The 27723-nt window shown below is 40.8% G+C and overlaps 1 protein-coding gene across 1 annotated transcript in view; it reads right to left on the bottom strand.

Annotated features, from left to right (window-relative positions):
• The window catches only part of LOC104292346 (von Willebrand factor D and EGF domain-containing protein-like), a 116398-nt gene that overhangs the window by 31302 nt on the left and 57373 nt on the right, over nt 1-27723 (bottom strand). Inside the window, exons 9-12 of the mRNA XM_009891710.1 lie at nt 24958-25228; nt 21489-21667; nt 16870-17813; nt 998-1134 (exon numbers count right to left, since the gene is read on the bottom strand). Coding sequence (XP_009890012.1) covers nt 998-1134; nt 16870-17813; nt 21489-21667; nt 24958-25228 — 1531 coding nt within the window. The remainder of the gene's footprint in view (nt 1-997; nt 1135-16869; nt 17814-21488; nt 21668-24957; nt 25229-27723) is intronic.

The raw sequence follows: 27723 nt of genomic DNA, 5'->3' as shown, positions 1-27723 counted from the left end.
TTTATAATTAATAATGTAAGGCATTTCCAGATGGCTTATTTAAAAGAAATGATGTTGTTACTATAGCCACGGCAAAGAGCAAGCCGTGCTCGTCTATGCATGCAGGTGGTCTATTGATTTAGGAAGTGCTGTGGTCTGCACTTGGGAAGAGCAGCTGGGATGAGACAGGGTAACGTGGTGAAACAACTTTGTGTTGGCTCCTGGAGCTCAGCAGCCAGCTCCTTGAAGGCAAGGTCTGCTACTTATCTAGATCAGCTGCACCAGACATCGCTGCTTGTTAAGAGCCTACGGAGCCCAAAGCGGGCACGGTAGGCAAATCTCAGCTGTGCCTCATTAGCATGTTAGAGCTGAATGGGAACCAGGCTGAACGTCTTTCATGAGGTGGATTTATGAGATGAATCAAACCCTTCGTATCTGAGTATGCTGATACACCAAATAATTCAGTCCTAGCATTGCTCATGTATAGTTGTTTATAATAAAATTACCATGTTAGCAGAAGAGATGGGTTTAATACTCATTAAAACTTCTGACTTGGTATTGAACTGTGACTAAGAAAATTCAAATAAGAACCTCTGTAGCTATGTTGAGGAAACTTTATATTAAAACGCAAAACTTAGCATTTAAATGTGTTTAGGTAAACCACCAAGCGTACTGGATTCCAGATGCACAAAATGAGAAATAATATTGTGATTTCAGGCTTCACTGGACTACAGTGCGGCTGAACCAAACAACAGTTAAACAAAACCCCACAGAGAAAATTAGCAAGAACGCATAGCTGTGCATTTTCAAGGAACCAGTCCTGGAAAGGGCTGGGTCTCTTCAGCTCCCCTCCTTCATAACAAATGCATTGGCAATGGGGTTTGAAGGTATTTCCAATGCGTTGTGGTGGTCGGAGACGATGGCGCTTGGCACGATTCAGGGTAAGAGACTTTAATATAAACGCATCAAAGTTTGACTGTATCATCAATACTTTACGAGCCCATGGGAAGCTGCTTACAATTAACCTGGTGACCTCGCAGCGCAGGGTGGGTGACTCTTTGAAGCCGAGGCCGAACACCCGGATCCTGGTGCAGTCGGAGGCTCGGATGTCGCAGAGACCCCCATTCTCCAAACCCGTGATTTCCAAAGCTTGCTCTGAAAAGGTGAGATAGAGGAAAGGCTTTAGAGAATAGCACTTAGATGCTGTTCTGTTCTGTTTTATCAGAGATTTTGTTGTTGTTCCTGGTGGTTTTGGTTTCATTCTTTTCCTTGGGGTCTTCCTTGCTCCCCTGTGAATTTCTGCTGAGAAGAGGAGCAGCGGTTGTTGAAACGGGAAGCAGCAAACCTCCACTGAATAATTGCTCTGCGCACTCAGCACTGTGAGATGTATCGGTGACCGTTATACGGCTCATGGAATCAATTAATTGAAGCCACGGCTTCATGATAAAAGGTCTTCAATGGCAATACTCCTGCTGACCCGGGTAACAGGATGGGAGCACAGCTGAGAGGACAGGGTGTCATGCTGTAGAAGCTGACCATGCCACCAGGCTCCTCACAATGTGAAACAGCAGTGCGAAAAACAGTCCTTTTTTCTTCCCCTAAAAGATATGGTTGCAATAAAAGTAATGATTCTCAAAGGAATGTTTACTTGTGAGGGTTAAGTCGTTAACGGGTGGCACTCAGCTCTGCACAGTGTCAGTACAAATGTCATGCACCAGCTAAGTTTCACCTAAATCCTACTTTGGGGCCCTAAACAGGGTGTAAGTGATGTACAGCCTGTGCTGCACCCCTTACAAGGTTGAATTTCATCTATTACTGTTTTTAAAATGTTTTACGATTCTCAGGTAAAGGTTCATTTGTGTTCTGTTGTACTTTAGGGTATTCACCATTTGAAATTGCTCGTTGCTTTCATATTGGGGTTATTTTTACGTAGTCAAAATGCCAGTTCATTGGATGGCAGAATTCACATCTTTAGAGAAAAATATATTTGGGCAAATATTTGCATCGGCACTCAGATAACACAACACTCGTGCCAATGGCAGCAGTCAGTCAGGATCATGGTTTTGTATTTTTATTGATAGTATTTGTGGTTCTAATGGTCAGGAGAAGCCATTATGATGACAAATGACACAAAGCAGAAAATTTTCTTCTTGTTTCCTAAACAACACTTAATAACAGGGGCATGAACGGGGAGCCCTGGGAGGCATGTCATGTACCAGCACAGCATAGTTCAAGGTGTTTTCCCTGTTATGTGATGAGCAGAGTCTGCTTAACTTTTCCTCTTCACTGCCCCATCACCACCGCTGTGGCAAAGCAGTATCACCCATCAATTTTCTCTGAGCTGTAGCTTATCTAAAACAGAAGCTCTGTGTTGCCTAATATTTTAATGGTACATTGGTTCAGCTCTGATTCAAGGGGCAACATGCCCTGAGCTGAGTTGATAACTTCCTCAGTACCTCGCTGTTCCTTTAGGGCTCTGCTGTTTAAGCTGTAACTAGGATGAATGCAGTTTAAACACTGCAATCCCACCAGATAGCAGCCCATAATAACAGCGCTGCATGACTCTCATTTTTCCAGAGAATGGAAGGAAAGCAACATAAATGTGAAAAATAGTGAAAAGACTTTTTCTGTACTTCTGCAATGCTTTTAGCTTTTCTTTATTTTATTTTTTTTTTTATTGATTTTATTGCAGCAGTATTAGCAGCGCTGTTGGACCCTCTGCAATATTTACAAGAAGAGAGATGGTTTACAGCTTATCAGCATTCATCAGTTAGTTGTGGATTCCTGTAATGTACAAAACTATTACTCAGATGTAGGGAATGGTTTTGATAAATTACCTTCTTCTGTGGTTAGTGCATAAAAATTAAAAAAAAAAGCAATACAAAAAAACCTTCATTATGTTTTTCATGATATTTTAATAGTTAGTCCCCCTAGTACTGAGGTAGCTGGGATTGCATTAACATTTTCATTAACATTGCAGATTTTCAGGCTTTTGTGGGTGAAGTAAAATCTCCTAGCCTGGGAAGGGGTGAGGCACAGGAGTGTGCTTCTGCAGCTCTTCCTCGTCCAGGAGGGCACTCTCGGGTTTGTTGGTTGTCGATGAGCCCCGTGTGCTCCTCCGAGGGTTTCCTTACATCTTTACGAGCATCCTGACACTACCGTGACACCACTGTGTCAGGGCCAGGGGGAGGTTATCCAGCCTCAATGCTTTTTGAAAGGACTTACACTATCAGCACGGCATTTTGTATTTATTTCTCTCAAAGCATTCTGTACACACTTTTGAACAACTTTAGATTGATCTAAATCTGGAGGAAATATGTCACCATGTATTCTTTGGATATCTTCTCTCAAGGTTTGCTGTGTTGTGGGTTAATCAGGATGAAAATGAGATGTCTTTTTGTAGTGAAAGGGGTGAAACATTCGTGGAAGTAAAATGCACCTTGTGTTTTCTGTAGTTGGATGAAGGTGGGGAAGAAGGAGGAGACTGAGCTGTTGTTCAAGTGGGCTTTTTTCTGTTACCTCATCTGGCCGTACCGAGCCACCTTCAGCTGGCGGTGCTCTAAGGTGGGGGCATACACAGCACAGTTGTGTGGGACACCATGTGTAATTTAACGATCTATCCCTTTGTTTCTGGCCAGGTGAAGATGTGGTACTGAGGAGGTGGTGCGGTCCCCATGCAGATTTTTACCAAGGCCTTTCACAGGGGGTGTTGGGAGGAGAGGAAAAAGAGGGATAAAGTCAGATGGAAAATGAAAGTAAATGTAATGACTCATTTTTAAACAAATGGATACTACAGTTCAGACTTTAGACCTCAGTATAGCCAGTACATCACTTTTGAGAATCGTCATTATTTTTATCTAACTCTTTTCTAAAATGAGATATCATATTTCATGGGTGTAGGAATTTTAGGCATTTGTTTTTAATGTGGTTTTCTGTCTGTCTTTCCCTCTGCCTTCTAGTTTTGACATATATTAACCAGTTTCAGCATAACATGGAAGGTGAAATCTCAATGGCATTAGCTTCGGAAAAGTCTCGTAACAGTCGGTAGCTGGGTACTCAGCCATACAGATCCTGCTCTTGCCGGGGGAAAAAACACAATCAAGGTTTGGCTCTTGTTCATCCCTCCCCGTTTTAGTGGGTGGGTAGTTAATAAGCCTGTGCACGGCATATGCTCATGGGCCAGAGAGGTGGACACGTGAGAAGGAAATACCGGAGAGCCTGAAAAACCTTAGCAAAAGAGCTGCAAGTAGTTCAGCAGAAGACTGGAGGGGAGAAAGAGCAAAGGAACGAGCTGGGAAATATCACAAAGGTGAGAGTAAGGGCAAAAGGGCAGATATCCAGAGAGAGCGGAGGTGGTGGAGACCTGGGATGGATGTCGGATGTCTGTGGAGAGAAATCTGTGGTAAATCAGGCAGTGCATGGAACAAGCTTGTGAAAAGTGTGATCTGCTTGAACATTCATAATTTATGTTTCGCAGTGTGAATGCCAAACTGTAACAAAACCCAGGACAGAACGTCCTCCTTCTTTTCTCTCTATGGCTTATAGGCCAAAAAAGTACTTTGACTTTTACCGGTAGATTAAAAACTGAAGCTCAGGCCGGCACCTGGGGCTCAGGTGGGCGGCAGGGTGCAGCCACGTCATGGAGGAGGATTTAAGGAGCTGTGTGTTCACATCTGCTGGCTCAGACGTGGGCACCTCGATGCATTTCGAGTGCCTGGTCTACACACACACCAAGTAAACACACCTGAAATGCGTCTGTCACCTGGTAGAGCATCACATCGGGACACTGATGGACGACAGAAGACATTGGGGAAAAAAGTAAAAAGATGTCAGGTTTTAATAAAACTGTCTTCTAATAAAAAGGAGAGAGGACTCTGGACTTGAAGGTTGCATCTAAAAGACCTCCTGACCTCAGGCGTTCAGACAGAGATAAGGGATCTGTCCTGTTTGGTTTGTAATGCTCACGTTGTGCCTCCCTTGAGAGGCAAAGACTCTCCTGGTCCCTCTGCTTTACCCCCAGTAGGAATTTGCAGGAAAATATATCAAGTTCAAAGCCGCTGGCAGTGCTGACAGTACGGTTTCTTTCTGTAAGCATTTACATGAGTCAAACCTGACAAGGAGCACAGGCTACACAATGGATTTAAAAACCCCTGCATAAATACATGATTGGTTTTATAGATATTTGTTGTAGTGAATTACGTAAATAATAAGTATGCACAGATGTAGAAGTAAAATGGAGACAGTTGACACAAAATCAAGAATCTTGCAAAACTACATTTATTGAAGTCTTCCTGATGGATAGATATGGTTCATGTTGGGTTTCCAGTTTTGATTAGAAAAATATCCTAACACAAATAAACTTTCTTCTGCACATCAAGGAGGTGATTCTGCCCCTCTGCTCTGCCCTCTTCAGGCCCCACCTGGAGTACTGTGTCCAGCTCTAAAGCCCCCAACATAAGAAGGACCTGAACCTTTGGAGCGAGTCCAGAGGAGGCCATGAAGATGATCAGAGGGCTGGAGCACCTCTCCTGTGAAGACAGGCTGACAGAGTTGGGGTTGTTCAGCCTGGAGAAGAGAAGGCTCCGGGGAGACCTTATGGTCCCTTCCAGTACCTAAAGGGGGTCTACAGGAGAGCTGAGGAGGGACTCCTTATCAGGGAGTGGAGCGATAGGATGGGGGGAATGGTTTTAAACTGAAAGAGGGTAGATTTAGATTAGATATTAGGAAAAAAGTCTTTACTCTGAGGCTGGGGAGGCACTGGCCCAAGTTGCCCAGAGAAGCTGTGGCTGCCCCATCCCTGGAGGTGTTCAAGGCCAGGCTGGACTGGGCTTTGAGCAACCTGAGCTGGTGGGAGGTGTCCTTGCCCATGGCAGGGGGTTTGGAACTAGATGATCTTGAAGGTCCCTTCCAACCTAAACCATTCTATGATTCTATGTGCTTAAAAGCTGCAAACGCAACTGTGGGCTGGAGCAGCAGACCTGAAATTAAAGAATTTTGTTCAAATAAAGAGAAGGAAATGGACTGCCCTGTTTTCTTGATCAGGAGGATAAATAAGCAACCTAAGTCATGAAAAGCAAGTCCAGAACTAGATCATAAGTGCTGGGTATGGTCACAGCTTTGCTGAAGTGCAAAAGAAAATTGCCCATGTTGTCCAGTTGCCCTATCCTTGAAATCATATAGCTGGTTGAGTAACCTGTTGTGCCAGAGCTTGCTGGTGTCATTGTGGACATCCAGCTATTGCAGCTATAAGGGTTCTGGATCAGAGCAGACTGATGCTTGGTTATCTCACAGCGTGGACAGAGCAAGTCTGAATCTGTCTCTGTTCAGATACATCCACAAATACTGCATTTCTTTCTTTTGTATGCAGGGTTATTACAGCAGTCGTATACACAACTATTGAATGCATTATTCTGGAACTCGTGCTATCCGTTACCCAAAGCTCATTTGAAAATCCTTCCTAAAAAAAAGTATTAGCAGCTATATGCTGTTTGCCAGGAGTTTTGTGCATCATGGACCTCCCTGGCTTCTAAATGAAGACTGTACTTGTCCCCGTTTCCAAAACTAGTTCTCAAAGAACCAGAGTTTGTCATAGTAGCAAAATATAGACCTATGATCTTTAGCTGACATGGAGTGAATCTGTTTTTCTGCTTTGAGGGTCTCTGGTACGTAGGATGGATTGCAGAAGTGAGCCTTGGGAGAATATGGGAAAGGCATTTTGCAAGTACTCGCTGCATGCGAGAAATGGACTGGCTCAATTTCACACTGAAAGCATCCATGTGCTGCAACAATATGGTGGATTATTTTTGCTTTAGAAATCTCACTATGACATTTTATGCTTATTTGATCCTTCTATTTTTGAAAGGCTTGATAGCAATTTACTTTAGCAATAGAAAGGAAGAAGACTACGCTGTTAACTATAGAATATTGCCTCTTTTCTAGATGGCCTTGACAGGTGGTAAAATGTAAGATCTGGTTGCACGTTCATGGCACTTTCTGGCATATCAAAGTAGGTCTCAGGTTCAGCCCCTTGAAGGCACTTCAGGGCAGGACCCCTGGCAGCACCTTGAGGCTCTCCAGGAGTGACTGCAGTGATGCCACTTGAAGGGATTTAGGCATGAGGCTGCTCGTGGGTGTCATCATGGTCCTTACATCCATGCTAGTATCCAATTAGTTGGTTTTAGTAATTTTCCTATACTTACCGTTACTGAATTAGAATAAGATCTGGTTATGACACTTGTGTTTTTATTCATAATTGGTTGGACATTCTGTACTGGTAGATTGTTGGTTCTTTACGACATAAAGCCTGATGTAAAGGCGTTACAGGTTTGCTCTGAACTTTTGGCTTTTGTGAGTTTAAATCAGACCATTTAATGTTTTGCATGTTTTAATTCCATAGCTTACAAACTGTCATGAATTCCTTATTTATCATCTATGCGTGAGTGTTTGGGGGAGGAGGCTGTTTGTTCGGGGCTTTTTGTTTTGGATTTAACAAGATTTAAGGCTGAAATTTCCTGTGGTGCCTGCAAACAGCCTGACGTAAAGAAGTTACAGGCATGCATCTGGAGTGTCTGGCCTTGGTCAGTTTAAATCAGACATGTAATTTTGTAAACTTTTCTAGCATTTAATTCCATATACTTCAGAAAATTGTTTTGTTTAGCTACATGTTTCACTGAACTGCCTTCATTGCTTTGCATTAAAGCAAATAAACTAATCGCGAGAAAAGACTAATCTCCCTGATCTGATTTGCAGGGAATAGTATGGATCACTGAGCATGCAACCTTCCATGTCCCTTATCATGAGGATTTGATATCCTTTTAAAATTTGGTTTCTATTGACTCTGTAACTATCAAGCTAATAGCACTCTTCCCGCTCAGCCAGGTCTGTGCTTTGAATGGAAAGAACTGGGAGCTAAAACAGTAGATTAAGGCTGGTATTGATGTTTGCCTTTTCAGATGCGTTTATTGCATCTGAGCCACCAGAAAGTAAACTAAAATCGCTACCAAAAGAAGAAAAGCTTCAAAACTAGCATGAAGCTTCTCAATCACTGAGAATTACCCACAAATATGTTATATGTGACTGGGAAAGATCTGTCTCCGTCAATATAAATCAGAGTGCATAGGTGTCAGTCAGGATCCATCAGTGGTAGGTCAGGTTCACAGTTGTTTCTTTTCTTTTGATTCTTAACTATGTTTCTTCTGTAAATTCTGTATTTCTTACTAATTTTTTTGTGGTTGGAGGTGTTCATTTGTTCTAAAAGCCCGAGAGTGATATTTTCAAAAGTTCTATATTCAAAAATTTATTTTGATGAGTAATCTCAAACCGTATTTACTCATTATGCGTACTCATTATGCCTTTTGTAATTGCGCCCAATAACGTCACCTTTGGTTTTAGTCTGAAAAGAATATATTGGTGTAAATTTTTATGGCTCAGATCTGTAGACACTGTAGAAGAATTTTATCCATATAAAATGCCATTATTATTAGGATTCATAGCTCAGATGAGGACCACTCGTCTGTAGAGTCTGGGAGAAAGCAAGTGTGTTTTGTAAATAAACATTTAAAAAAATTATTTTTCCAGTTTGCATTCAGTATTAAATCACAAATTGATTTAACTAGGAAAAACCTGAATAATTGAAACCAATAATATCTTGAATTGCATAATATTTATTTTCATATTTATTCTTTATCTGTTTCCCAATACTATCCAGTAAGCTGAGGAAAAAATTTATATTAAGTGGAGATAACAGGTCTCAAAAGAAACATTTTCATGTTCAAGTTATATAGAACCTCTTTTACAAAGTATTGATATCTTACTGAAACTTCTTTAATGTCAGCTGGAAGGAAATAAGAATAAATTCTTAATATCTTTAAGCTCTGTGTAAAGAACACAATCCCAGTGGAATGGATGCAGCATAGTAAAGTGTGTTTTATGTCACAATAGTATATAGAGATCTGCATGGTGTTCCCTGCTTTACAGAGATTATTACTGAAGAAAAATGTATTTGATAGAAACAGTTGAGATAGTTTCTAAACTATAATACAATAACGCTGCCTCACTTACTGTCCATCAGTTGTCAAGTGAACAAGTACATACTCGAGGGAACGTGGGGAGCATAGGGACAGAAAATTTTCAAATCTCCCTCAGTTGGCTCAATGGGAAAACTCAACATTGTGGGATGGAAAAGGCAATAACTAATATGAGAAAAAAAGGACAAAGAAAAGAGCATTTTTAAAAAGAAACCTAATTTTTTCTTGATAATGTAAACTTTATCAAAATAATAGTGACTGTGACTTCATTGATACTACGTCCACCAAAATAAGTGGAATTATTCTAATGAAAAGGAGAATTAAGCTGAATGACTTACTATTTGACAAGAAAAAAAAAAGAAGAATGCCATTTAATAATTTTTTAAAATACATTAACAGCACTCTGTTTTAGCCAGAAAAGTTTAAAAGTAGTAAGTATGGTGTTTGCTGTTCTCATAAGCGTGTTTGAGTTGTCTTTTGAACTCCAATTTTGAAAAATTGATCCAATTAATTGTTAGAGTGTATTGCATCCTCACTACCATCTGAAGGGTTTTGCTTTATTAGCCAAAAGCTTGGTTGTGGTTTTAGTTTGTTTACTAATCTAAACAAATTTGAAAACCTGGTGGGTTCCTGTCGAGAGGTTGACAGAAATTCCACAATTTCAGGCAACTCTGTTTCTGAGGCCCTTACGGTGATTCTAAAACGTAATTCTGCCTCGAAGCTCTGGTCACACCAGCGCCACAGGCTGGTCACAGAGACGGGGGCTACTGGCCTTACATTCAGGGAGTAGTGTTTCTTTGTAGACATCCTGGTGATTTAAGTAATTAACTGTTTCTTCTTTGGAAACTCTAGCATGCATTTTTTACTTTTTTTAGTCTAATTTATGCATGGAGAGCTTCTATTGACTCAATACACCCCCACGGCTCCGTATACGCTGTTGTGATGTATCACGTCAGCAAAACACATATTGCATGTGCCAAAAAGTAGCCATTTACTTGACAGACTAACAGCCCTTAAATAATCATTATGGCGCCATGATCTGGAACCTAAAGACCACTGAATTGATAGAGGTGGGAGAAACGTATTTATTTCAAATCCAATATGTTCCTATACAAAATCTCCAAAGCAGATGTTTGACGTAGAGAACTGAAATGCTCTGTCCCCTTTCACCTGAGGATCTTTAAACAATCTAAATCTTTTCTTTAAATGTCTCCCTCATGTTTTGTCCCTGAAAACAGGAGTTAAGCTTAAAAATAAAGCACAATTATATAAACAGTGAGATTTCTGTAATACATACTTCATCCTCAACTTGCATGACTGGCCTGATTAAAACTCAGCTTATTCTTCCATAGGGGAGAGATGTCTCCCTTCGGAAGACCCCATCTGAGGAAATGTAATCGCTGACTCCATACTGTTACACAATATAATTATTTTTTAGACATAGCTGGTGCTTCAATTAATATTATTTAATTAGGGCACACGAACAAGGCTCAGCCCAAAGCAGTACGATAAATTCAGACAGGTCTATATAATCATTCTAAAAATAACAGGGTGTAATTCAGGTAACTGTCTGAGGGACCTGTGTGGTTGTGGTTCACAGCTCGGAAAGTGTGGTTGGGTTCACATAATTTCTTAATAATGCTCCTGAAATTTATTGATATGAAAATGGAATATCCATAAGTGTGTTAGGTAAGCATGAACTTCTCACCTTCTCACTGTCATTTTTGCTCTCTTTGATTTCTTTGCTGGCTATTTTTTTTTTTCCAGAACTTTCCACATAGAAATTTAAACTTCAAGTGTCATTACTTCACTGAAACTAATTTGTCCTTATTATTCCTCATTACCTTTTATCTTGTAATTGCTCTTTAGAGCTTCATACAATCTGCATTTTACATCCCTCTATGTATGCTTTACTAGTCCTGCTTTTTTTTTTTTTTTTTATAAGCAACGTGGTCAATATACACAAACGGTAAGCACCAACCTGATTTGCTATCTGTGGTAATTGGATTCTGCATTTAATTACAGGTGGTAATGACATTTTAAGCACCTTATACAGGTGTTGGGGGGGGTGGTTTATGAAATGTTAAGCAACATTAAGAAAGTCTAAGCTTCTGGAGCATTGCCAAATTTCAGAGGTGCCTTTCAACTCCAAATCGCAGTTTTCATGTGAGGATAATTATAGCTCTGGCCACCTGGACTGCTCCTCTTGGAGTCAGAGGAGTAAGCCTGTCTGCAAGCCACACTTTGCATCTTCTCTCTTTCCACATGTTTTCATTTAAAATTATTCCAAATGTGTTATGGGTGGTATTCTGATCCCGAAGAATACTGCACTGCTATCTTTTTGTGTGTGTAGGGGGGTCAAAACCTGTGGTAGAATGCAATATTATGTCTTGGCAGTGTAGCTGAGATTGGGTGACCTTGGAAAAGATATTTGAATTATGTTGATGGCCTCCTTGATCTTGGGGGAGTTCTAATTCACATATATTATTCCAGTCTGAGAAATTAGACAGAGATTTGTTTTGGAGCTAATGGGAAAATATATGGCCAGCAAAAGGAGGTGCCTTCTCCTTCATTACTCAAGTAACTTCTGGAAAATAACTTTTTCCTAACAGTGGCATTTAAGAGTCTGCATTTCCGAAATCAACATACATTCTTCTCTTTCTTCAGTCCTGTCTTTTTAAAAGAAAGAGACAGCAGTTTTGCATGTCCTGCAGAAACCTAATTCAGTTCTTAATTTCTCCTCCTTTTCTTCCCTTCCTACAGAACGTCTGCTTATTAGTTCAAAAGCCCAAAGGCTTATCCCACCTGTGCTTGCTCAGTGCCAGTCGCCTGCGCACTGCCCGCCGGGTCAGATGCCGGAGCTGCCAGTTACGGGGCTTAAGCTGTTCCCGTTGGAACACGCAGCTTTAGTTCGGAGGCTGATCTTAATTCTTCATCTCTAATAGCCTTTTCTGGTGTGAAATCCTGGCTTTAGTGACGTCAACAGGGTTTCAGCTCTGAGGACTTCCTGCCTTTTGAACTGCCGTTTTGAGAAGCGCATCGTTATTTTGTGGTACTGCAGCGCTCGTCCCCGCAAACAGGGATCACATCACGTGCTGTCTATCTACAACATTTCTGCCTGTGAAATGTAAACCCAGGCAAATACCTTTGAAAAATGTTGTGAATAAAACTCAAAAATCAAGAACAGCTAAAGGTGACTCTCACACTAATACTTATCTTTGTCTGTTCCAAATTAACTAGCTGAGCTTTTCTAAGTATTATAATGTTGGAGTGATTGGCATGCCAGAACTGAGATTTTATTTCTCCTTGTAGGGGATCTGACCAATGGCTGGACATATAGATCAGCTTTACATTGTATTTCCAAGATCAAGTACTTTTATAAATGCGCGGTTTCTGTGGTTTTGTCTATCGAGAAAGAATATTCTAGATCACTCATAAATTAATTGATAAATAGTCTGTGGTATGTGGAGCTCATTGCAGTTCACCCCATTGCTTCACTGCGGCAGTACTTTTCCCTCTCCATAGTCAATGCTGAAAGCAACTTCTTTTATGAAGTCTTCTCTTAGCTTCTCTACAGTTATGCTGAAGACAAAGGAGAAGGTTCTGTAAATTGTGTGCGGGTTGTTACCCTGGATTTATTTTAATTTTTCTGGAATACTTTTTTTCCCCAATTTTGCTCAAAGTCAGCTTGAACTTCAAATGCCTCTTCACACCATTACCTCCACACCAGTAGCAGAAGGGATGGACTAATCCAGTGGCCTGGTCCTGCTCACTGCTGTGGCTGCCTGAGCTATCGCCCTCCCAGCACATACTGGTGTTTCACCAGTCTAGTGTTAGTTCATAGAGGATATCTGGGAGAGAGGTGGAATGAGTACCAGAAGACAAATCCTGTTCTTAATTTCTTCTTTATCAATTGTGCTTTTATGTCTGATATCAAGAATTGCAACCAAATTATCTTGATTAAATTACTCATCCTCCTGTAAGGACATAATACCGTTTCAAACACTTCTCCAAGGGATGCTAAAGCTGGAGAAGGATGCTCCAGGGGACTGGATTCAGATCCTTGTGTTCTCAATTGCCCTGCAGACCAATGATTTCCGAAAGCACTAAAGTCCAAAGCTCTGACTTTGGGCTCTTGTAAGATAAGCATAAAACTTCTGAAGTAAATGAGAAGCTGCAGGCAAATCTGGAGTCTGTGGCTTTTAATAATTATGGGCCTCTATCCGTACTTTGGTGAAGAAGTGACATCCAGGTTGCAGGTACATACTGCGTACGCAGAAGTAGCATTCAAAGATTGTCACACAGACATAAGGTCAAATACTTAGGAATAAAAGAAAAGATAGCTTTAATCACTGGTCTTCACTAAAAACCTGCTGAGTATCCTCTGAACACACTGAGAAGCTAATTTTCAATGTCATGTTCCCCAAACTAGAGGAAGTCATTCTTTTTCGAGGGACTGATGTGAAGACAATCTTCAAACTGTTACCACTGACATCAGGGCAAATTCATACTCCCTTCCCACTCACCCATCGCATGGAGGAGCTGAGGGCTCTTCTGGCAACATGATTTGGGAAAAGTCAAGCAATAGCCATTTATGGGTTCAAATGTATATTTTCCAAAGTGGTTTGCATTTGAGGAACCCATGTTACAGAAGGAATTTGCAACTCTCCTGATCACCGTTGTTCCCATTTGTAAATACTGTGATGTCTTAGGTAAATTTGGTCAGGAAACGGATCCTCTTTATTTTTAGTGTCTTCATTTTGGGGGAAAAAAAACAACAAACCAAACTAAATCCAGCCACCCCTCCCCCCCTTCCCCCCCGATTTTTTTTTTAAAGAGGATCCTTTCTTTAATAAGAAAACTCTCAAAAATGTTAATGGATTTTTTTTTCATTAGTCTGTGGGTGAAATGTTTTTGGTTATATTTGCTTAAGCAGCGGCTCCGCTCCCCCCCACACTTTAATGAAAAACAGATTGTAAAATATTTTGAATATTTTTTGGGGTTTTTTTTTAGGATGTGGAACACACAATGAATTGCTAAGTGGTTTTGTTGTCTACAAAGATTTTTGGGAAACAGCAGTTTGTCATTAAGAACCTAATTGTCATGCATAAAATAGCTCAGCCGTTTCCATGGGCTGAGTGGTCTGTCCCTGTGAATCGTGCTGCATGTTCAGGGTTTTACCCTGTACAACCTGGTGGATAGACTACAAAAAATAAATCTGCATTTTGCAGAGAAGATTTTAGTGATTAAAGTTAATTCCACTAGCCTTTATAACAGTCTGTTGTGCCATTTTGATTTTTTTTTATTTATTTTCTTTTTCTTCTGTGCAAATGTGTAAGTTCCCAGTCTGTGTTCATGGTGTGGAATATATCATGAGTGACTGTTGTCTTACACCTCTGGAGATGGGCAGCAGTAGACGAGAGGGCAGCATATAATCTCACTAGTATGGTGGAAAAAGAAAAATGAATGTTAAATGTTCCCTAGGTCAGGTGCACCCTTGGGAAGACATACCCTGCGCATCTGAGACTTATGCCGCTACCTTTTCCTCAAGAGAAAAATAAATACTGGTGGCTCAAAATGGCAATTTCTACTACATTTTTATTTAATGCTTTCTCTTCTGCGCCCGCTTTACTTAGCTAGAAAGCATTCTTCTCCTTGAGTAGTTGTTATTAATGTGTTCTGTAGGTTTTCTTAAATATAAAATAATATTTGTACTTAAAGATTGCACCCACAGAAAATATTTTCCAGTTAAAATCATCCTTAGCTGCAGCTAAGCTAAAGTGGGTTGTATACACTGTGATAGAGCACACAAGGGCCATTCACTTTTTAAATCAAGTATTGCCTTGAAATATTGGGAAAAATGCATGGGAATTTTGGAAAGGGGCCTTCAGAACAATGCTGAAGCTGTCAATGTGAACTTCGTCATGATACTAACAAACCCACCCCCAGCAAAGGGAGCAGTATAAACATTAAGGGAAAATTGTACTTTCCTAATTGCAACAGTACAGCTCTTTTAGGGGCCTGACACCAAGCTTGCTTCCCCCAGGGACCATGCTAATTACAAGGATTCTCCTGCTATAAAGTCAGGCTCCGTGGAGAAACTCTCACTCCGTGGAGACCACGTGGGAGCCCTGGGCCAGTGGAGCTGGTTTCCAGGTGAGCAGGGCTGGTGGGAATGAGGGCACTACTGACTCTTTGGAAAACGGGAGGGAATAATGTGATGTACTTTGAACTCTAATAAACCAGACTCTCAGAAGTGATTTGAAGCAAAGACCAACTACCACATTTTCCTCAAGTGGAGAAAAGTGATGCAAAGGCAGTGAGAGACGGACGAAGCAGCCAGACTGGGGAGCAGTGATGGCTTATGGTGTGTTTGTCACCACTGATGTATGTTTGTTTTCCACTTCTCACCTCCCTGTGCAATCTCAGGCCATGCTCTGTACTCAGTCCTTGTTTGTATTTGATGTCGCAGCAAGAAGACAAGGTGCCATTAGCTTTTACTTGAAAGGTCATATTGAGGTTATTTTCCTCTAATTTGAGGGATTTCAACCATAGCAAAGTAAAATAAAATTTAAAAATCTGGTTAAGCAACCCCCCTATCCTGACTGTATCACAGAGAAATGAAGTTAAACATTGAATTGGACAATTACTGCAAAATTGCTCAACTCGCTTTTCAGTCCCCGGTGTCAGTTCTCTGTGTGGAAGAGAATGAATTCCTCCAAATTTAGGAACTGATCCTGGAACTTTTAGCCTGCCATTAACAGAAAAACCAAATATCAGGATATATTTTACCACTTTATAGATCAGCGCACTGAAGATATGTTTATCGAGAAGCACATGGGTAATCCCAACCTGGCTAGAAAATGGGTTGGGGTATCAGATGTGCAGCTGATCTCCCAGGGCTGGACGGAGATTCGGATGTCCCAGCTAAGCCATGGTGACTGACCCTAGATACGAGCTTTACCTGTCCTAAATACAGAATAATGTTCATTAGCCTCAGCATCGTAGCAAAAGGCTTTCCCCACATTTGGGATGGGTTAAGAGAGTGTACCTTGTCATTTCAGCTTAGCTGAAATATAGTTACTTCTTAAGCTGCAGGAACTCAACTGTACGGCTGAGCCTTAAGTACCTTTTTGTAACTTCAAGCATAAGCTTATGTGGTTTGCTGAGACAGGGCTTACATTTTGAAATTAATGCTAACATTTATGTCTGTGCTTAGTTTCAAGCACTTACATTGGACGTGGATTTATCCATTGAGGGGCTGAATTGTAAAGAAGAAACAAACCTAGTGGGATCATGTCCTGTGTAAATGTAATTCATAAATATTTGCAGAACCAGGTCTGCAGGTTCAAATATGTCCTGTAGCTCTTTTATGGCTTTGAAAATGTTACCTGTTCATTTTGTTACTTTTAATTTATTTTTTTTTTTGTTACCAGTACAGTGTTTGAAATTAATTTTCAAATGTTCTTCTCTGTTGATCAGGAAAAAAAACCCAAGAAGTATCTACACAGTGTTACCATGAATATTGACCACAAGGTGAGCAGGACCCTCTTTTTTGTCAGAAGCTTGCTTGTCAGCATGCTGGTGATAGATCAGATGTAAAGAAAATCACTTCTGCAAAACCAATTTGCTAAGGGGCTTGTAAAATCCATTTTTAAAAAGTTACTGAGGCGAAAAAGTGAAGGACCAGCCAACCAGATATTTTGATCGGTTCTTCAAGGTCAAAAACTGATTACTAATTCATCAAATATCTTACTGGTAGCACTGTTTGAAGAGCAAACAGCTCTGTGCAGATGTTCTACCTAATAACTCTAATACTATGGAAAGATGGGTAGGGTAGGAACAAACAGAATTTTTTACTTACTTTTGGCAATGCTACAATCATAGGAGCTGTGTTCTTCAAAGCACTGGCAGCCCAGTTCAGTGCATTGTCCATTGCCGTTACAGAAAGCGGGACACCAGAGGACGGTGAGGATTTCCTCCTGGGTAGCAGATGGGTGGTTTCCTACACGAAACATTCTGTTCCTGTTTCCTAGCACTCTTCTTTCGCACTCATTTTCCAAAAGGGCTATCAGTGCCCTCACCCAAGCCACGTCATCTTTGAGCTGCAGATCCAAAAGGCATATATCAATTGCCTCATCCATCCATTTTCCAAGGAGACCTTTACACACTAAGCCAATGGTGGAATTTGCAAGAATTTGGTAGCAAATCTCCCGAGCTTTGGTGGCAGTTAGGCCATTGGGAGTGGGCCACGTCAGTGGAAGTTTTGTCCGAATCCCTTCAAAGTAATCCTCTGGGAAGAAATATGCGAAGCTGTCTGAGTCTCTCTGGCTTGGGCCGTGCAAGGGGTGAAAGGATGAGTACTCATAATAGTCGTCTCGCCTTTTTGCTCTCCGTAGGTCTTCTTTTTGTTTGGTAGAGTTAATGGAATTGTTCTTTTTCATGTAAACATTGTGTGCAAAGGGTTTTAATCGGTTCTCGGGGCTACCTCGCTTTTGGACTGATTTAGGCAGATATCTTTGATCAAAAGAGTTGGTCAACAGTTTCTCATCTTTTCTTAAAGTAGACTTTATTCCTGAGTGAGAGACAAACTCTGATGTAACATCTAGATATGGGATTGCAGAGCTGTAATCCACATGATCGTAATGGCAACCAGAGGACGGAGGGAAAGGAGCCTGGAAGGCGTTCAGCCTGTTTACCACAGGCACAGACTTAGGGCTCTCCTTCTGACATCTGCAGTAGTTTTTCCTTTGCATCCCCTCAGAAGGTGCTGGAGTCTTGTCAAATAAACTCTTCCCTGGAGCTATTCTGATTTAAAAATAGAAAGAGATTAGAGGGAGGAAACTTTCAACAAATTAGTCTACAATACCAAGTAAACTTTCTTTCCCTGAGGCTGGGGAATGTATAAATTCCCACTCTGCCAAAGCACTTAAGAAAATGCTTAAGTTTAATCTCTGTTTTCTTTTGTCACTTTGGCTCTGCCCTTCTTGAGTTGTCCTGTACAATTTTTAGCACTACATCAGGATGTTTTAGTAACAGATGCTTAAGTGCTTTGCTGGAGCGTTGCCTAACTGCTTGACTTCTCTTTGCAGAACTTTCTCTAAGGTGCAGGTTACCCTTTGCGTATCGCACATGAAATAAGGCCTTGGATTTGTCCCCAGTGTGACTCAGATACAGCTTGGAGGATGACAAGAAAGAAGTATTTGTTTCAAATGCTTTATTGTGACTGTCCTCCCCTTACCAGGTGTTTTCTTTAAGACTTTGATCACTATGTTTTTTCTTTTAAATGTTTGTCTTTTTCCTTTATTTTTTTTTTTTTTCTGCATACTTCATTTCATTCTTGTCTTCTAAAGGGGCTGTCTTTGAGTTTTTCTTTTGACACAAAGCAGTTTTCTATTGATCATAGGGCTAGGTTATCACATAAGGTAAGGTGATTTTTTCCCCCCCCTTTTTAATTTAGTCCAGCTTTAATGATGGATGAACTTCTAGAGAGTTCAGTTTGAATAAACAGCCATGATTAAAGTTTATCTGGAAATTTCATGAGCACAAGATCTCTTATTGATCTTAGTTGTGCAGTACAAGAGGAATCCTGGAGCTTCATAGAAAAAGATATGCTTCTTATCCCAGTAGTCGGCAGCACTTTATTTCCAGACAAATTTGAAATATCACAAAAAAATTAAATTATTTTGGCATTAATTTTGTCTTGCAGCCAGAATGTAGGGATTTCAGGAAAGCAAAAGCATTTGCCAACATTTTGGAGCCAGACGCTAGATTCTGTGTTAGGAAGCATAATTGCCTTTATCTGATTTTTCCAATATATATTGAAAATGGCATATACGACATTATTATTTTGATCATTGATACAATACTACTTTTAAATAAAACGTCATGGTGACACAGGCAAAATGAACTAATTTGTCTTTCCGAAACAAGAGCCCAGACATTTATGAAACCACTTAACCCAATGTACAGGCAGAGCAGAACAGAGTACTTTTGTGGTTGCAGAAGTACACAACTATTCTGCACTTTCCTAGTCTAGGACAAGAAAACATATTTGGTGATTGAGGGAGTACTGAAATGACCTCTGGTCCTTTGGACAATGCAGTTTAGTGCATTAGTGCGGTGTTCCTCCAGCTCTGCCTGGTGGCGTTACCTGCAGCTGAAGCTGCCCAGACTCGTGGCATGAGCTAACCGTAAACTTAAATTAAGGCAGCAGAACTAGCTTTATCTTTGAGGGAACACTACATAAACTAGAGGATCTAGGGGAATATCACATATTTAATACACAATAAAAATCACATCAACTGGGACAGAACTGGGACAGAAATTAAAACACAAATGAAAATTTCAGTAAAATGAAACCTTTTCGCCTCGATATTTTATGGGAAAAAAGTCCATTGCTGTTCCTACATGAAACCAAATGCCTTCCTGTGGTCAGCTGTGGTCAACAGGACGGGGGCGTATGGTGTGAAAGAGATGGAGGCACTGAAAACCCCATCCTTCCTCACAGGCATACACAAACTGACAGCATCTCAGTGAGCTAGTATGTGCCTTCTGTGCCCTGCATAAGATGACTAGACTATCATTCCTCTTAGCTGCCCATTATAATCAAGGAAGAGCTGAGCACAAGTTTTTCAAACTGAGTTGTATGCTATTATAGAGACAGAGTTCAAAATTAATAACTTTGCTGCTGGTTTCTCAAAAGCCTTGAAAAATGGTTTGAAAAATGTATTTTACCTACTTAAAATACATGTTCTAAAATTCAGCTCTTCCTTGTCCATATGTTATTTAAGGGCTGGGAAGCTCTGATGTTGTTTTATTGTTTAAAAGTTGCACTGGAAAGCTGATGTTTAAAACAGATCTGTGCCATTCAGGGCCCCGCAGCTGCTTGAGAGAGGTGGGAGCCAGGGAAAGAACAGGACTGCCAGATGGTGAGTGCTCAGACTAGCTTCAGGTGCTGGAGGAAACCTAACGTGCTCTCAGTGTTTAAAATGAAATTAAAAACAGCAAGCAGAAAAAACACCCTCCAGGTTTTCTATTTTACTGCGCTATTTCTCCGTGGGTGGATTAGAGGCCAATCCAGTCTCCTCTGGAGGTGGCCTTACCCTTTCCAGTGGCTTACTTGTTTTTTTAACCAGGTTCTGAAGGTCCTTGAGAATCCATCCTTGGGAGTACTGCAAGGTGAAACTCATCACCCCTCTTGCCCTTCTCGCTTAGCAGGAGCTTCCCCTGCCTTCCCTGAAGTATCTCCAGCATACATGCTGAGCGCTAGGAAACTCCTTGCTGCTTTATAAGTGAATTCCTATCTATTGTGCTTTGGCTTCTGATCTCTCAGCAAACTTGCTTTGAACAGGTCCTCCGAAGGATCTTGTTAGCCCCTCTTTGGATAGTTAGCAGTTGGTCACTCTTGCACCAACATGTTTCTCTGTTTACCTTCCCAGAAGCAAGCTCTGGCTGATTATTGCATTATTAAGATGTTAAAGGTGGCTTTTGCTTCTAAATAGTGCCATTTGTAATGACGGATCAAAATTTCCATTAAATAGCGATTCTCTAAGCCCATTGAATATAACCAGAATATGGTAGAGGTGTTTGGTTTTCTTCTGAAATGTAACGGGTCTAAAGTTTCTTGTTCCTACAGGATTGTGCTAAGTTCCCATGCACAGATTAAGCAGTATGTTAAGGCTCTTTGCCTTATTTTTCTTTATTTGCAAAACATACTTCACAAACAAAACTGCACAGTCAGCCAAACCCAGTTTGGTTTTGGGAACACCTATTAGGCATGTTTAGAGTTCAGCAACAGGAATGAAAATGTGGGATACCGATCGGTAGGGATAGGGATAGGGATAGGGACAGGGATAGGGATAGGGATAAGGATAAGGATAAGGATAGGGATGAGGAGAAGGATGAGGACAAGGAGAGGGACAGGGAGAGGGACAGAGATATGTCAAAGCACCATACTCCTGGTTCCAGACCATCTGTCTCAGAAAATGGAAGTTTTTAGAGCTCACTGTCATCGTTAGTAGAGCAGATATTAAGTTTTAGCATGGTACATATATTACCACACTTTGTCAAAATGTAACATTTAATCTATACTCACACATTGTAATTAGTGTTCAGGAATAAAAGAACAAGGGAAATACCAAACCCTTAATTAATCCCTATTGTCAGTTATCTGCATTTTCTAGTGTGGGTGAGAACTGCATTTTTTTTAACAGCTGAGTGGGATCTTAACACAGCTGTTAACATGACATCACTTGCGAGTATAAAACTTCTCTCTCAGTAACTGCTTATGTGTATTGTGCTGGCTGAAAATTAAGCGCCCGTGATGTGCTGGTGGTCGTGGTCTCCCTGCTTCCCTGACTAGATGAAGCAGATATCTCTATCAGGTCATGAGGGGAGTATGTAATGAAATAAACCTATCAACACCCCTTGAAACAGTGCTACAGAGCATCTCCCGGGCCGGGATCCTCTCTTGCTTTGTACCTCCACTCCTCGATGAAGTCTTCCTCGGCCATATTGCTCAGGTCATTGCGCCCGATCCCATCAAAGAGGCCACACAAACCTCTGGTGCTGTTGAAGTCGCTGCCCGGTGTCCTCACCGTCAAACCCATTCCCCACTCGCTCATGTCGGCTCGCACAAACGCTCCCGAAGGGAACAGGATCTGAAGAGGCAGAAAAAAACCCCGGTGAATTGAAGCTGTTACCAAGCTTTTGATGCAATAAAAAATGTCCCTTTCTATAAACCAAAATGTCAAAGGAGGACATTGGAGATGGTGAAGGTAATTCAAGATCACTTATATACACTGTAAATATTTATTTGTGCTATTATTTAGCTTGCTTTCAGATTCTATGGTAGTAATATCTGATAGCATTACATACATATAAAACTGCACAAGTACTTTCTTTCTAAATTAATAATTACATCCATTGAAGTTTTCCCACTGGTAAGTTACCAGCTAATTTTTGAAGCGACTTCCATGACAATAAGGCCACCCTTGTGTCTTTGCCTGGGAAATCATTTCTTTTAGATAAACTGCCAAGTCTGAAAAACAGCTTTCTTCTCTCTGAAAAATCGTTTCATTTTCCAAGGCCAGATTACCCAGAAAATGATTGTGTTTTAAAGTGGATAAAGCAATTTTCTCATTAAAGAACTTGTGGTAGGCTTACACTGACCTTTAAAAGAAAAAAAATCTTGAGGTTAAGACAAAGAAGTAACTGTGTGGATAATGTATTTTTCAGATTGGTGTCCCAACCAAATAATAAAAAAAAAAACAAAAGAAAAAATCTGTTCAACTGAAATATATTTTTTCTGTTTCCTTTATTTTTACAGGTAAAAAGAAAATTATTCTGAAACTGACCTGTGCCAGGAGTGGGAGCAGGAGCACTCCATCCTGATAAGTAAGCTTAATTTTTTTCTTTTTTTATCCAAAATTAAATGTTTTCAGTTAATCTTAAAAAGTACATTAAATAGTTGGAAACATCTCATTACAATAATTTCAAAGTAATTATTTTCTTTTTTTTTAAGTCACCCCTGCCCAACTATAATTTATTCAGCCAAATAATGTCCGTTGCTTTCGGTTCTTTCAGTGAGGATTTTTTTGTCCCTTATAAGTTCCTCCCCACCAAATCTATTCATATCTGTTATAAACCACCTAGTTTATATTTGTATTTCTGTGCTGGAATCCAGAGATTACATTTTGGCTGCACTAAATAATAACCTTGCCCATTTTAGCTTCTCAGACATCATTTCAGGCATGAGAGTACTTTTTGAGGAGCTCTCCATGAGTGATCTCCTCGTCCAGCTGGTCAGAGCCGCAAAGTGTCACTGATTGCAATAACAGCCAGGGACACTATGTTTTGAACACAGACCCTCTGTGTTTTCATCAGGGCAATTGGAGCATCCTTTTTTAAAAATTATTGGCCTTGGTGAATCACAGAATCATAGAATGGTTAGAGTTGGAAGGGACCTTAAAGATCATCTAGTTCCACCGCCCCCTGCCATGGGCAGGGACACCTCCCACCAGCCCAGGTTGCTCAAAGTCCTGTCCAGCCTGGCCTTGAACACCTCCAGGGATGGGGCAGCCACAGCTTCTCTGGGCAACCTGGGCCAGTGTCTAACCACTCTCAGGGTCAAGAATTTTTTCCTAATATCTAATCTAAATCTACCCTCTTTCAGTTTAAAACTGAAATAATGGAAGTCATCACATAAAACCAGTTCTTTGAATACATCAGAAGATCTTGGCTGTACCTCCACGTTGGTTGTACGTCTTACTTCCCAAGATAAATTTAAAAAAAAAAGATTCCCTAACAGAAAGCTCAAATGGCCCAATGAGCTAAATTTTTTCTTAGTTGTTTTGTAGGTAGAGCAGGAGAACTGCAGGTGACACAGGGTCGGCTAGGATTTGATTTCCTTCTTCAGGTAAACACGTGCCCTCTAATTACATGTTTTACTACAGGGAGAAGCATTTCCTACAAGGCTGCGTATAAAATCCTTGCAGTCAGGACTGCACGAGCTGCCTCAGTCTCCAGTGCTGTCTGGATAAATATTTCCAGGTGTGGATTTATTTCAGAAATTCGGAGGGCTGTAACCCTTTTATCTCCTGCTGCCCTGGGCAAGGCACCACATCTGCCACTGAGGACCTAACAACTGCCCAGGTTTTCTGTAACCCACCTGGAGGTAATGCTGGTGGTTGAGGCTTTGAAGAAGATTTTTTTGAGACCTCAGTTTACACAGATATATAGCGACTGGCTGCTGGAAGCTGCTACCTTGCACGGAAAAGAGAATGACTTCGCCCCATTCAAAGCATCGGCTTTGAATGGCACAGGAGCCATGGGGGAGCCGGCTCCTACCCTGCCCAAGGTTGGTGATGGACAACTGCTGAGGAAATCGGGATGCACTGTGCAGTGTGGCCTGATCAGGGACCATATTCACTGCTGTGCAGTTCCCGCAGGTTCCCGTTCAGATGAGGGCAGGACTCACGTTCGTGTCCCGAGGGTGTCCTGATTTGTTTCACTGAGACTTACACGAGGCATAAATGAGAACAGGGATTCCTTGCTAAGATTATTCTAGTCATAAAACAGTAATTATATTGCATTCAGTTGCAAAATGAAATGACAGCTTGCTTCCTGCTTTTCCTCTATTCTATAATTAACAGACTTTCAATTACTAACTTACCAAGATCTATTCCAAGTGAGATCGTGAGGAGAGCCAAGCACAGGCACTCCCTGCGTCATTCTGGCTCTATTGTGGACCTGTCTTCACCCAAAACATTTCCTGGCAACAAATCTCGATTATACAACTCTAGGATAAAATTATCTTCTTGGCTGTAATTTGTGGCTCTTCTCCTCACCAAAGCCCCTGGTGCAGCCTGCTCTTATTCTTCCAGTGATTTCACTGGATTAGTGTGGATAAGTGATACTTAACGCAAAGTATGTCATGGCAATATATTTTCTAGGCAAATACTTTAAATTATACCAAATGTTGCACATTTGCAGCCCATTTTCATGGCTTTTGGGGGCTATCAGGATCTGACTCATACTGCCTTAGTATTCCACTCTAAAACGACATTATTCTGCTACCTGTGATGTTTCCTTGAATATTTATATCGTAAGCTCTGCAAAGAAATTTGCTTTATGTGATGTGGTTGGGTACTGCCTGGTATAAACAAACTGAGAGAGGATTGCTGTACTGTGGAGAGTAAGTGACAATATTGGCACTCCGCTATGTCTCCAAGAAATTTCCAGAGATATTTGTTTTGTTTTGTTTTACATTTTGTTAAACTAACACGTTAACCAGCTTCTTCCCTGCATCTCGTTTTTCGGTACATTTTGCTGCAGGCGCTCTTATGGCTTCAGATAGATATTTTTGTAGCAACTTCATTAATAATTCAGACATATTAAACTCGCATTTTTTAAGAACAACAACAACAAGAGTCCTCAAATATCCTCGTACTGTTATTTTTCTCCCTCCGTAGGACTTTAGGATTTTGACATGTGGCGATGCCTCAGTGCTTTTGACGGCTAGCTGGGGTCTGCTCTGTCGAAAATGGCCATTGCAGGTGTCCAGCACCACGGTGTCACCCCCTTCTCGCGCAGCTACGCCGCAGTTGCAGGCGGTGGCGGAGCGGTGGCCTCCGCAGTCCCACTGCCGAACATGCACCTCGAATGCCCGCGACGCGCTCTGGCACAAAAGGAATGTGCCGATTTTATAGTTATCGTAGCGCCTGGACAGCAACAAACAATAAAAAAAGAGGATTTAGAGACCCTGAGCATCCACTGGTGACGGCTCTTTGTTGGTACTCGTACAACAGCATTCCTTAATTAGGGCAACGCGGTGGCTGGCCTTGGAGGAGGGAAAAATCAACACACGGGGAAGCGTTTCCCCGGCACCGTAAGCAAGGGAACGCTGTCGCAGTTATTAGCTGGAAGTGCATAAGAATTCGTGTGAAAAGCGGGTAGCTGTCTCCCAGCTGCTGCTATGGCAACGGGCATGGATAAAAAGGATAAACATTTGATAAAAAGCAAATGGGAAAAAATCCCTGCCTCCAGGCCTTAATAAATATGTTTTGGTTCTAACCGGATGCTTTACAGCATGATATTCTTCAAAGCAAAATCAGTGCTCAAATCACCTCTTCTGTGACTAATCACCAACTTTTACAAGGCTGACTGTGGCTAGGTGAATACTTCATGTGGAAAACGGGGATTCTACTGAAAACCTGTAAAAATGAAGTTAGTTCCCCTCCCTTAAGAACTTTACTGTAAGCACAACTTTCACTCTAAACAGGTTGGCAATCAGCGCATTGCAGTGCGTTGAACAATTTGGGACTTTAATTCTCTGTACAAAAAGTCCTTCCTCCATCTAAGTGAGGCCATGAGTAGAATAACTTGAATGACTTTGCTGGCCTTTGCCCTCGGCATCAGCCAGGTAAAACTCCTCCCGGCTGCAGCCCCTTTGATTTCCAAAACACGGACCTGGGAGACGATCCTCCTCTGCTTGTCCTTTGTTTTCTCACTCCATAAGCTTGTCTCATTCTTCTATATTTTATTCTAATGTGATGTATAAAATAAAGAAAACACTAGCTGCATACTTTATATATATGTTTCTGGAGTTATCTTCACACAAGCCAACATCTGCCATCTTTAAAAGTGATGGCTTCTTCTGCTTCCTTTGAAGGCACTGCATTTTGTTTTAAGCATGATTTTTATCAATTCATTTTTCTATGGAAACTAATCTATAAGCTTATCATAATAAACATTCTTTTCTACAATGAAAAAAAGAAAAGGTAAAAAGGAATGTATAAAACACTTCAACTAAATAAAAGGATTATTTTTAAGTTCTGTGATACAAGCATCAGTATTTTTTCAGTCTAATGCTTCCTGTACAGAGGAACAAATGGTTAAAGAACCAAGAATTTTTAGCTTGTATATATCTGCATTTTATTTCTCTTCAGAATAAAAACCATAGAAAGGTATGAAGATTAAATCACAGTAAGAATTTAAACTCCAACTGCTCTTCTCTGCTAGAATACATAGCTGACTTTATCTTTCATCTTGAAAAACTTAGTGAAGTTGGCCATAAACCAATAAGATTTTGAATGGGTCTGTCTCATCTTATTTTCTAATCAGGTACATAAATCCTAAGTACACTGCGCAGAAGCTGTTGCTAAGATTGATTAGAACTAAAGACAACATAAAAAATAGATAATCTCTTTTAACATTAAGTACTAGCTCCATTTGGACATCTTCATAGGAGAGACAGAGGAGATAGGATATTTTATGAGAATCGCCTTCCATAGTTTCCTTCAACAGGTGGAGCTTAGAAGGAGAGGTGATGAAGGAAGGAAAGAGCGCTTGATGCAAAATAACGCATCAGAATGGCTGTACCCAGACTAATCAGCTGTATCTGATAAATAAGACTGTATTAACATATCCATATAAATACCATTGCAGCTATAGGAGCTATTTACTGCTTCATAAGCATTGACAGTGGACCCAGTCCAACTCTCCTGGAAGTCACTCAGAGTCGTTCATTTAAGTCATGGCATAGATTGTATAGCACGCAACAAACCCACAATGTGTCTAAACTGAAGCCTTCAGCTGCCTTTGAATTACTTGAATGGATAATTGAATGTAGTCAGGTAAACTTTTGTGACGTTTATACAACTGTAATTGCAATAATAATTCTTTGGACAACATTTGAGAAATCAAATTGCATCCCTGTGGCGCTAAAAGCATGACGTAGAGTTTCTGGAGCTCGTGCACGAGGGAGCTCTGCGAGTTCTTTGTGAACTGGACACTTCTGCTTGTGTCTAAATTGCCCTCCACAGTGCACTTCCCCATCCCATTGCCCTAACAGTCTGTAGCAATGGATGTACTGGGTGGAAAGAGGTTCCCTCCTTCCCCATCCATGTGCTTGGCTTGTTTTTCAAGGAGTGCATCAAGTTCTTGTCCCAGCATGAAGTCATGGCTCAAATTGTACACTTAATCCAAGAGTTATAAAATGCTCCTAAGTCTTTGGTTATGACAGTGAGATGCTATAGGAATAATTTCTGTCAGATCACCATAACAGAGGGACAGAAAGGAATATAAACGTATGTAAACGCTTACTACTGGTACCTTTATACTAACACAGTACACTTAATGTTTACCAAGCTGCACTTCAGTCATTATTGTGGCTGCTCCTAAGGTTTTTCCACCACAGTTTCACCACCAAATAATT

The sequence above is a fragment of the Charadrius vociferus genome, unplaced genomic scaffold (genome assembly GCF_000708025.1).
Source record: "Charadrius vociferus isolate BGI_N301 unplaced genomic scaffold, ASM70802v2 scaffold109, whole genome shotgun sequence".
NCBI lineage: Eukaryota > Metazoa > Chordata > Aves > Charadriiformes > Charadriidae > Charadrius > Charadrius vociferus.
Note: the sequence above shows the minus strand (reverse complement) of the source record. Positions and strands in the feature narration are given on the sequence as shown.